Here is an 11,738-nt window from a genome sequence, read left to right on the forward strand (position 1 = left end):
CCCTTCGATGGAAATTGCTTATTGCGGAGGAGGAAAATGCCTGCCGCCGAATTAAGAGTAAATAAATGTGTCTTGTCCCTGTTCATTGTTTGCTTTCAATCATGCTGCAAACAGAGGGTTTGGCGAGTCCTTACCACTTGTGTCGGTATGTATGTGCATGTATGTATATGTGTAAACACGGAAGTGCTCCTGATGGGCATCTTGAAGGCAGTATGGAGATAAGTGCAGTCGCAGATATCACGCATACGCCGGGTGTCCATAAACTTTTTTAATGGATATGGATATGTGGTGCGCGCCAGCCCCTCTGAGCAATTAATGCGAGTGAGAAATTATTCGATAGGGAGACTGAACGTTTCCTAATTCTTTGTTAAACTCGGTGGTTTCTTCCCGAGCCTCGTTAAGTGCCTGTGCAATGATTTTCATTTATGCCGGGGCGTTATTTGATTTATAAAACGCTCTTATTTTGATGGACATTTTCGCTGAATGAACACGAAGCTGCCTCTTTTAGGCAGTTGGTCTCGTCTGTCTCGCCTGATTTATGTATTTCCCCTAGCCCAACTTCCATTCCTAGCGCCGCTTGAAATAAATTTAAACGAAAACTGTGCCAAGTGTTACACGAAGCTTTTTTTCGGCGCGTGCACACGACAGGCGCCTTGAAGTAATGAAAAAAAAAACAGGGAAAAAAAATTCATTTTTGTGTGATTAAATAGCTGAAAATCGCGTTTACATATTTAAGGCATTTATTGAATTAGGCACATTCGCTTGAAATTATAATTGAAAAATAATTGGGGAAGTTCAATCCATACTTGCAAATACTGCGTATTTTTCTTGAAGCTGTCAAGGCTTTATCAAATATTGGGGGAAAAAAAAAATTCATTCTTTTACCATCTGAGCCATCTTGCAATTCGCTCAATTGCTTCCGTGCAACCCCTTTAATACCTCATTACACTTTTACTCCAGATATAATGAGCTATTCAATCAAGCAGAAATGCTGTGCAAATATTAGCTGAAAGTCATTCTAGATTTACCCAAAGGCAAAAAGCCTAAAGATGTAAAATACGTTGCGATTTCATTTAACCGCCGCTATTGCGGCTGGCAAATGAAAATATGAAAAAGTTTGAAAATTAATTTTAATATAATGGAAACATCCACCAGCACTGCTAGGGAGAATATAATGGGAACTTTGGCTGATTCGTTTAGAACCAAAATTATAAAGTAATTGAAAGCTATTTGGGTTGATGCGGGCCAAGTTTGCACTCAATGGGTATGGACATACATACGTCACTAGTGCGATAAGCGAGTAGATTTCCATATCAGCAGTCAGAACATTTTAATATGAGAAATCTATATTCTCCCCCACAATGAGGACACTAAACACGTTATAATCGCTACTTTATCGGGGCATTTACCGCTGTTCAACCAAAGCAAGATAACTCATTTTGGATTAGATAGGGTGCTATTTACTAACTGGGTTCTATCTTTATATCCGATTCCCGAGTGGCGACTTAATTTTGTTGACCGTTTTGGTGGGCAGGACACGTGATTTCGTCATCTAATTGAATAAATCAACTGTTTTGACGGAGGGACATTGCTCCTATGGTTCCTTATAATGTAATCGTTTTGAAACAAATACATTAGAAAAGTGGATGAATCAATACATGTCTAATTTCATATTTCTAACGACCAGAAAACGCAAAATGCTTTTTCCGATATTTTAAAAGAATGTTAACATTTCTTCTTCGCACTAGCTGAGTAACGGGTATCTGATAGTCGAGGAACCCGACTTTTGTTTCCTTTCTGTTTCAGAAGTACCATTCAGCCATCTTTATGGTATGCTGATAAATGAATCAGAAAGTCGATTAAAAAAGAATTGTGATATATATTTGATTTCAGAGCATGCCAGTGTTTTTTAATTGATAAGATTCTTTTTTTTTACCACTTTTATTAAACGGTGTCACATTCTAATCAAACCCATATGCCGCTTTTGTATTTATTTTGCACATGCAGAGCGAGACAATTATTCAGAATAACAGGATTTACACGTGTTAATTTTTATTGCCGATTTTTTTACTTTGTCAAGCATTAGAAACTTGTTGAACAAATAACCATGCTGGAATTTTGATTGGTATTTATTCAATATATTTTTAATACTTTTCCGCTATTCGATGGATGGCAATTCCGTAGTTGAGGAAGAAGCATGCAAAGCTGGGTGAGGGGTGAGTATTCATTGACCTCAGTTGAAACTCGTGGAAAACACATGAATGCAGGTGGACGAGGACTTTATTTTTCCTTTTTCCCGAATGATATGGAAGCATAGGACGGAAACTGGACATGCTGTGATTCATATTGAAAAATACCGATGCGCCTGATTGATTTACGGGTACGTCGGCTTCGTTGGGCCAACAACCCCGAAGGTTTGCGGGGCACGCCAGTCCGCATGAAAGGTGCCACCTGCCGCAGCCATTGGTTGTGACTGTGATCGGGACTGGGATTCCAGGAGCATTTGTATCTCTAGGCGTCTCTGGTGCTCATAATTAAGCTTTCATGGCCAAATGGCTCATAAATTGGTTACAAGGATAGGAAATTGGATGCGCTCTTGCTGTAGCTCAGAAAGTAATGAGTAGTTCGGAACGGCCATGTCTGTCCCAAGTTTGTTCTTTGCCGATAACATTTTGGCTATTACGAATTGCAGAATTAAGTAGTCTTGATCTGTTGAAATGTTTTGTCGATGAAGTGCAACACGAACAAGAGAGAACGGTAAAGTCGAGTTCCTCAATTATCAAATACCCTTTACTCAGCTGGAAGGAGAGCGCAATTCCTTGAAATATCGATGGAAATTGGCACGGAAAATTATAATATGAAAAAAAGAATCAAAACATATTTAAAAGCATGACAGCTTTTTGTGGGCATGATCATGCATTTAGTGGTCATGGCCGATATATTTTGTTTACATATAAAAGGCATAACAAAACAAAACAGGTGCCCCTATCTGCATGCTTAAGCTTAACTTTCTAGCATTAAACTTTTTCTAGCTTCGGTGATCTCAACGCTCATACGGACAGACAAACGGAGGGACAGAGATACGGACGGACGGACAACCGGACATGGGGAGATACACTCGGTTAGTAATCCTGATCAAGGGTCTATATATTATATTTTATAGTGTCGAAAACGCATCTAACAGTTTCCTGTTTTCAACGAATCTAGTATACAATTTGACATTGTTGTCTATTTAACCGTGATTGTTTTTACACCCGTTACTCGTAGAGTAAAAGGCTATACTAGACTCGTTAAAATGTATGTAACAGGCAGAAAGAAGCGTTTCCGACCATATAAAGTATATATCTATATTCTCTCACAAAACGCCCAAAACTGCCACGCCTACATTTTGAAAAAGGTATTCATATTTTTATATAATTCTCTATCGATTTGCCAAAAAACTTTTTTTCTAAGTTTAAATTTCTAAGTTTTTAAATTTCACAAACCGCCAAAAACTGTCAGTGTTGAAATTTCTGCTTCGCACTTCCACTAGCTGAGTAACGGCTATCAGATAGTCGGGGAACTCGACTCTAGCGTTCTCTTTTGTTTTTATTATAATTTAGATCAGTAAGTAATAGATTGATTATTCAACAATATATCAATATGGGTCAATGGTTTTTATATTTAATTTTCAAGAAACTCTTTTAATATGTCAGAAGTTTTCCATCTCAGGTAAAACCTTTAGAATGCTATAAGTCACAAAGCTTTATTAAAAGTTTTCTAAGAGCTACAGTAGAAGTTGCAATTTCTTTTCATAATTTCGCTTGCCTAATTGGATTTATTTTTCGCATTTCCTCAAATGTCAACTTGATGATTTCCATTTGAATAATCGAGGGAAACAGAAAACGGAGTCCGATGATTAATTTGCCAATCCGATGGCTGGCTCGTCTAATGCGCTCGACAGTCGCCTAATTGTCTAAAACAATTTATGAGGGTCTTTCTCGCTTATTTGAGTTGGCAGTTTATAAATACTTTTGCCCTTTGGTAATTCTTCATTCAAAACGCAACGAGCTGGGCAATTAATTAGCTAATGAAATTACATTTGAGTGGCTGAAAACCTTTGGCAATACAACCTGTTGACAGTTTTTTCGGAAGCGTTTTCCGTTTCGTGTTTTCCCCAATTACATACATATCCTTTTGGTAAGCCAGTAAAAACCGGCTTACCTGCCCTTGGGCCACATTTGTAACGTGTCGCATAATTAGGGCCAGCTAGAGTCAAAAACTTAAACGTTGTAAATTACTCATGGATTTTTCGCCGTCCGAGCTAGAGCTTAAAGTGTTTGGCTTTTGTGTTGACAAAGCCGAAGCCTAATTGTATGCTCAAAAAGGGGGAAACATGCGTCCTTTAAAGTAGCATTTCCTTCACATAAGTGAAGAAGTATTTTTAATTGTTTTTCCCAACGACATTTAAAATAGGGCTTTGCAAAAAGTCCACATAGAGCTCTAGGCGCAAAAATATTGTTTTGCCCTTTAAGTATTATTTATTGATTCCCAAAACTCTGGGTAAAAAGCTTTTGGGATCAGCTCCTATGAGCTGTCGAAATTTATTTCAAATAAAATGCCATGATTTGCATTGGTGAAATAGCACCATGAATCAGATGGAAAACATACCACACAGAATCCAGTGAGGATGTAGCCAATAAGTCATGGTTAGTCGTGGCCCATAAACAGCAAATAGAAGCATATTGCACGCGTGTGCAGTGTTCGATTTTGTCGCCGACTGCACATTGCGTACACGCAACGTTGGCCAAAGCTCATTAGAGCTGGTCGTTGTTTTTAAATGGGCGTGTCAAATCCGCCCACTTTTCGCTGTGGGCGAAGGACCTCAATCACGGCTGAAGAGAGCTCGTCAGCTCGTCAAACTGATTTAATGGCGGGGAGTCCACTCACAACACGTGCAACCAATTAAAATAGTTTTGCAGCTAAGCAATTATGCCAATTACGGGAGGTCTCGCTGACATGACCCCGTGTTCTTCGATCAAAATCTTGAGCAAGTAGATTATGTGTATGAGAGAAGTTCACTGATATGTGACATGTGCACCGTGGACTGGAATTAAGTCAGAAATGTCACCCCAATTGGCCATAAAGTGCGGAGAAGCAATCTTGAAGCCAAAAAGGCGACACAAATTCTAGCCAATTCTCCACCATATTTACTTATCACATTCAAACGGCAAACTGAGAAAGCTACGAATGGCCAACAAAGAAATTGTATGGTATCTGGCGGAAATGAAGGATGAGACAGGAAGGGGCATCAAATTACTTGGCTTGGTCGCAAAGTGGTTAATTTCAGGCTTGGCTGGAATGGGCGTGGCCGTTCGGAGGCGGTCTAAGCCAATTTGTGGAGTATTGTGCGCATTGTAAATAGTTGAGATGTTGTTTTGGACTTCTCGAGTGCTCAAGATTTATTTATTCGGGATTTGCCTGTTGATAAAGTGCGTTAACAGCAATCCTTGTGTGGGATTTAAGAGGATTAAGTTCTCTTGCCATATTTAAAATAAATATTTATGAGTCTTTTGCTTGCCACTTGCGACAAATTTGATAGCATTTAAGCTTGTACGGTGATTCTTGTCAATTCAAAATGTCGCAATACAATAACAAAGCCCAATGAATCGTATTAAATATTTTTATATATTTGCATGATCTAATGAAAGTTATAGTTTTAGGGACAAATTGAAATGGTAATTCTTCTAAAATCCCAGAGCACACTTCGCTAGTTGTACTTGACCATCCAGCAGAGATGTTTGCACACTACCTAGTTGAATAATTCACTCGGAAGGATACCCCTTTTTACTGTCTACCCTTTCGGGTTACCCTTTTCTCAACCATTTCAGCCATCTCGGCGCTTCCTGACAGCCAGGAGCCAGTTGAGAATGTAATAAAGAGCTCACAATTTATGGCACCTTTCCAGGAGTGGCAGCATTGTGCAAGATGGGACTAAGCCCTGTCACCTGTTCGAGGAAGAAGGAGACAAACGGAGTTCAAAGGTAAACAGTTGGCACCTGTTGATGGCCACCTGTCACCTGTGCATATTTAAACATTTGTGGATTTTGTAGAAAACAATGTGTGGAGTTGTCCTCGGATCAACAATTAACCAAGGCTTTGTTTGCTCAGCTTAATAATATAATCTAGTGGGATATAAATTGTGAAACTATTCGTGTCTGTCGCATTAATTTCATTACCTCCTGTTTTGGGTCTTTTTGGGACCGTTTAATTTGGTGGAAAATTGCATGGGCAGCTAATTAGGTTTTGTTAGGCAGGATAAATTATTTGACAGGTACCGTCCCCGTTTGACCTATCCGCCAACGCATGGAAATGCCTAAATTTTTTCCTCTGTGGTTTCTTTGCGAGCATGTTATTGTGTCAACGTCTTCATTTCATTGTTTTCATTTGCTTCGGATTGGTTCGGCGACTTCTGGCTTGTGGGTGCCCCAAATTGTGGCATTGACACTCGCCGGAAGCCAAGGAAAAACATTTGCCGACGGCTTCTGATCGGACCGACATTTCTGTCTGGCATTTGTAAATCGGTTTTCACCCGCAGACCAAGCCTCAAAATTTATTGTTGACTTGCCAACTCAAATCAATACCCCTCATACACACATATGTGGTTTCAATTAAATTTGAATAAATTCGATACGCCTCGAATTAAATTTTCTGACAGTTTAAATTACCTAAAGAACAAGAATAGAACACAATTTTATATTCGCTAATGAAAATAATTCTTTTTTTGGGAGTTTCATGGGTGTTGAGTGTTGGGTGTTGATATTTTATGGCATTTAATTTGTCGTGTTAAAAAATAGCAGCCACATTTATTTAGGGGCACATTGAAGCCTCCGCAAAAAGCTTACGATTTTGATCAAAACAGATTGAAATCAAATCGATGTTTTGTTAAATTTAGCTAAACTCGCTTAAATATTCACACTTGCTTACCTACATTGTAAACTTTTAAATATTTATTCGCCGCAATCTCCTTCACAGACAATTAAATTAGCTAAGCCGGGCAAATGTGTCAAAATTAATTCTAAAATGTCATCAGTTTAATTAATGCAATTTCCGATGCTATATTGTGGTGAGCCTGGTTCTGCCTCACCTGTTTGAATTATTTATGCAAATTGAGAGGCCCACAAATGTTGGCAACGGATGTGTGTGATAGGCGGAAACGGATGACAAATGTTTTAATAACCTTACTTTGCCAAGTGAGCATGTTGTTTTAAGTGTGAGCTCTTGAAGTCACTGGCTAGCTATTTTTGCCCAAGCCAAAGAGCAGAGTGTTAAATAACCAACGGAAAAATGAAAAATTAAAATGGAGCTAAGCAACATTTCAGCCCAAAAGGACAGACAGTAGGACAAAGACAAACACTAAAAACTCTGTTTGCATAATGAATGAACCGGTTTTAGAACAATTCGTGCGGTTTGTCCTGCAGTGTAATATATTGATAGAACCACTATTTAAGTCAACTCAAATCAAGAAATTGGTGTAGGTTGAAATATATTTGACTTAAAACTTCCGCAAATAAAAAAGTAATTGATGAAAATAATTGGACGCATTCAATTCACATTGTCAATACTCCATAATCTGTATGTGATTCATTAATTTGCACGTAATTTAAATGTTTACATGCCACTTACACACGCCAATGTTAAGCAATGAAGCTCTTTGATCACGTTATTTTATAATTACTTGCGTATTTCAACACCATTCCTTTTATCTTTAAATAGTTACAAATGTCACAGATAATGCTTTTGTAATGATATTTATCAAGCGGCTTACAGATGTCGTTGGGAGACTTATTTTTACCACCATTTCGGAGTCCCTGTCCAGATTATCATCTGCAAGGGACGTGCTCAATCTGACACGCGAATTTGTTAAAATTACTTGACTCCTCTTTTGCAATTTCACCCGCTTTTTTCACTTCCGTTTCCGCTTTTTGTAAGCCATATGTCATGAAAGTTACCTCCATGCCGAGGCACGCCCACAATGCCTATATTTTGGATCTATCAAGTAAACGCCATCTTTACTTGTTGTTTTGTGTGCCTGCTTCTTTTTTGGTTGATAATGGTATAATGTTGCCTACTTAGCAATTTCTTTTTCTTTGAGGCTCTCCCGATCTGTTGTAAAATTCCTAGTTTATGTTTAATTTGTTTCACCTTACCCGTTAAAGTAAAGTATCTTATGGGGTCTGAAGAGCCCTTTTAACAAATTATAGCTTGGTTCTAAAAAATAGCTCGATGAAAGCCGCTATGACTTTGTATCTTACACTGACCCGAAGAGTTGTAAGAAGGCTTTATGCCAGACTACAAAAACACAGTAGAAAAAAATTGATTGACAATTATTGGTATTTTATGAGTTTTGTTTAACAAAGTAGCTGATGTCGTTTTGATACGGGTGACGAGGGTCTTTTGTTGACATTAGCCTTACATCGATTGTACAAAAAAGCGAACATGATTCATGGTGACTACTGACTTAATATATAAAAGAATCATTTTGGCGGAAAAAATATGTAAGGGTACCACACACGCCAATGGTAACGAAAAGACGTTCATTAAAATTAAGTGGTGCTCGTCTTCTGATATTTCTCTTTAATGTTTTTGAGAAAAGCTTGAAGCAGGAAATGTAATGTTTTAAAGTCGTAAACATATATTATTTGTCGTGATTTGGAACCAAAAAAACTTCTAAAAATCAATTTCTTAATTATAGTCTGTATTAGACTTTAGAACTCACCTGCACTTCAATATAACAACACGCCTTTACTTTATTAATTAATTTAATTTATACAGTGGAAATTCAATTAACTTATTCAAACTGTCTTGTTCCGTAATAGATTTTCTTTAGAATGCAATCACTGGTTTAACTGGATTTTACGTTTCACAATGTATTCCACGCTTTTTGAAAATTAAATTAAAATGTTTGACAGCTGGTCAAACACTAATCTTAGGATCACACAAAATGGAGTTGAAAACTAGGTTTTTTGAAACCTTTTGTGCGGTTAGCCGTTTCAAGGTTGATTGGTTGGTGGTAAGTTGAGATTCCTTCGAAGCGCGCCGAACGAATGCAACGGCCACGAGGAAAACGACTTGCTTTATAGCCAGCCGTAAAAGCCGAATTCCTCCCGAAACGCAACGAAGTTGATGATGTCGGCATGTGGCACGTAGTTCAACTTCAACTGGTTGCTCCTGTTGCTTCTTCAATCAAAGCTTTTCCTGCTAGCCGGCTACTCGAGGTTTGGGTCCTGGCTAATAGAGAACACTTTGCCGCCTACGCATTTCATACCCTCACTGGTGGTTTGAAGTGGGAGTATTGGTATTGTTTAGAAATTTGCTCAAGCGAATATACATATGTATGTTTGCATATATATTCCTGATCACGGAACTCCCTGAAGCCATTTTAAAAACTTTGAACCTGGTTTGAATCGGAAAACGACGTCCCATTCAAAAGAATATTACAATCTCGTTTAATTTATCCATTTTATATTTCACAGTACGGATTAAAGTATTTACCTTCAATCGCTAACATTTTATAAATAGTTTCCATCTAACGTCAATGATTGATTCAAATAGCCTACATATGTATTCTGGATCAGGATAATGGATACAGAGTATCCCATAGTCGACTCCCCTAAGCTAAGCTTTCCTACTTTTTTGTTGCCAATTCCGTTGTTGTTGTGGTGACGTCAGCGGGTCGGGGACGCACTGATTTAAAGCTGTGCTAGCTGCCTGCCATTCGCTGGAATCGGAATTGGCCAAGTTGTTGTAGAGCTGGTCACCTACGCACACATATCGGTAGGCGGCGCCTACGCTGGGATACTAAAAGCTAAAATCTGGAAGGATATAGATATTCAGTTATTGCGACCTTTATTCGTTCATATTTGTAATCTGGCACTCGGGTTGCTTACTCCTGTCCTCATGTTCCCTTCTTAAATTTCGTTTTGCAGCTGTATTTACTTATCACTTTTGACAAGCTGTCCCTTAATGACCAATGAAATAACAACATAAAAAACAATATGGTGTTGATATAGCCTATGATTGCGGAAAGTTTTATATGAGTCATTTGGTCCAAGTGAAAAGAGATAAGACTTATTAGCGTATTATATTTGAATTTAAATTATTTCTTTAGCTGAGTAACCAAGTGCCAATCGCGACACTCAACTATACAATATCAGAAACAAGAAAGAAAGCTGTATTGGCTTTCCGTGATTATCAGATACCCATTACTCAGATTGTAGTTGAGCTCGGTAAAAATATAACTATTTTGTTATTTAACGCCGGTTTGCTAAGATAACATATACAATTTTAAAGACTATTCCAGTCCAATATGCTGCTATAGACTTCTTATCGCTTGGCTATTCAATGTAAAGTGTACACAGAATTGATTGTGATTAAATGAAAAAGGAAACAAGAGAGAACGCTGTATTGGCTTTCCGTGATTATCAGATTGTAGTTGAGCTCGGTAAAAATGTAACTATTTTGTTATTTAACGCCGGTTTGCTAAGATAACATATACAATTTTGAAGACTATTCCAGTTCAATATGCTGCTGTTGACTTCTTATCGCTTGGCTATTCAATGTAAAGTGTACACAGAATCGATTGTGATTAAATGAAGAAAGGTTTAACACTAGTTGACCATGTTTATATTTTCTCTTAAAAAGTTTAAAAATGTTTGCACATTTTAATTTTAGTACAAAGTACAAAGATGAAACATTCGTAAAATAATTGGCGCATTAGGCTTAAATTAAAATTCAATTCGTATTCTTTACGACATTTTTATTCGCTACAATTTTTTGTGCTATAGTGTAGCAATAAAAATAGATAACCCGCTTGTATAAAGGCATAGATCACCTGACCACTACTTTAGTTTCAATTCATTCGTCAAAAAAGAACGAACAAGTTAAGATCAAACCCACTATGGTCTCCAGCACAAAAGATGGTATTACCATAAGGATCATGACAAAAGAGGACTACCCAAGTGTAAAAGCACTCATGAAGGACTCCTTTTTCCATTCAGAGCCACTGTGCCAATCAACTGACGAAGAAGTTGAAAGTCAAAACGAGAAGGAGAACGATGAATATCACCTGTCGATGATTTCTCAGGGCACCTGCTTGGTGGCCATCGATGAGAGCAATGGTGGACGGTTGGTGGGACTGGTACTTGCTGGTGCCCAGTATCCCGACGATGTGGAGAAACATCGCATTGAGGCAGAGGCCTTGGAGCAGAACTTTTGGGGACGCCTCAGCAAGTTTCTCTCCAAAATTGAACGGGAGGCCAACCTCTTTGAGCGCTTTGGCATATCGAAACTGCTCTACTCCCACATTACCACTGTCGATGTTTCAATGAGGGGCAAAGCACTGGGCTCACGACTCGCTGGTACTTTAATGGAGGTGGGTCGATCTAAAGGATTTCCCGTGATGGTAGCCTACTGCACGAGCTTTTACTCCGCCCGCCAAAAGGAGGCACTGGGGATGAAGTGCGTCCATTCGCTCTCCTACGCCGATTACAAAGACGATCAAGGACGACCGATCTTTACACCCGCAGAACCACACACAATGGCTCGAGTTATGGCCATCAAACTGTAATTATAAAAGATTATATAAAAAAGATGATAGCAATCAATGAAAAGTACTTAGATAGATTTTGTGAAGCTCCTTCTTCCTGAAATCTCTCTTTATACTTTGCATTGATGTGATTTGGTCTTTATGATTTATT

At 38.3% G+C, this 11,738-nt stretch overlaps 2 protein-coding genes across 2 annotated transcripts in view; one reads left to right on the plus strand and one right to left on the minus strand.

Moving 5' to 3' along the window:
- Nucleotides 1-9,070, minus strand: part of LOC122613622 (short neuropeptide F) — a 30,457-nt gene extending 21,387 nt beyond the window's left edge. Inside the window, exon 1 of the mRNA XM_043787867.1 lies at nt 8,759-9,070. The gene's annotated coding sequence lies outside the window, so the exon portion shown is untranslated. The remainder of the gene's footprint in view (nt 1-8,758) is intronic.
- Nucleotides 9,071-10,889: 1,819 nt separating this feature from the next.
- On the plus strand, nt 10,890-11,738 carry LOC122614075 (arylalkylamine N-acetyltransferase-like 2). The gene has a single exon (XM_043788547.1). It carries the CDS (start codon nt 10,940-10,942, stop codon nt 11,606-11,608), a length of 669 nt encoding a protein of 222 aa, XP_043644482.1. The 5' UTR covers nt 10,890-10,939; the 3' UTR covers nt 11,609-11,738.

This window comes from Drosophila teissieri, chromosome 2R, assembly GCF_016746235.2.
Source record: "Drosophila teissieri strain GT53w chromosome 2R, Prin_Dtei_1.1, whole genome shotgun sequence".
In the NCBI taxonomy this organism is placed as follows: Eukaryota; Metazoa; Arthropoda; class Insecta; order Diptera; family Drosophilidae; genus Drosophila; species Drosophila teissieri.

Coding starts and splice junctions, on each gene's coding strand:
- LOC122614075 (XM_043788547.1), top strand. CDS start 10,940: ATGGTCTCCAGCACAAAAGATGGTATTACCATAAGGATCATGACAAAA.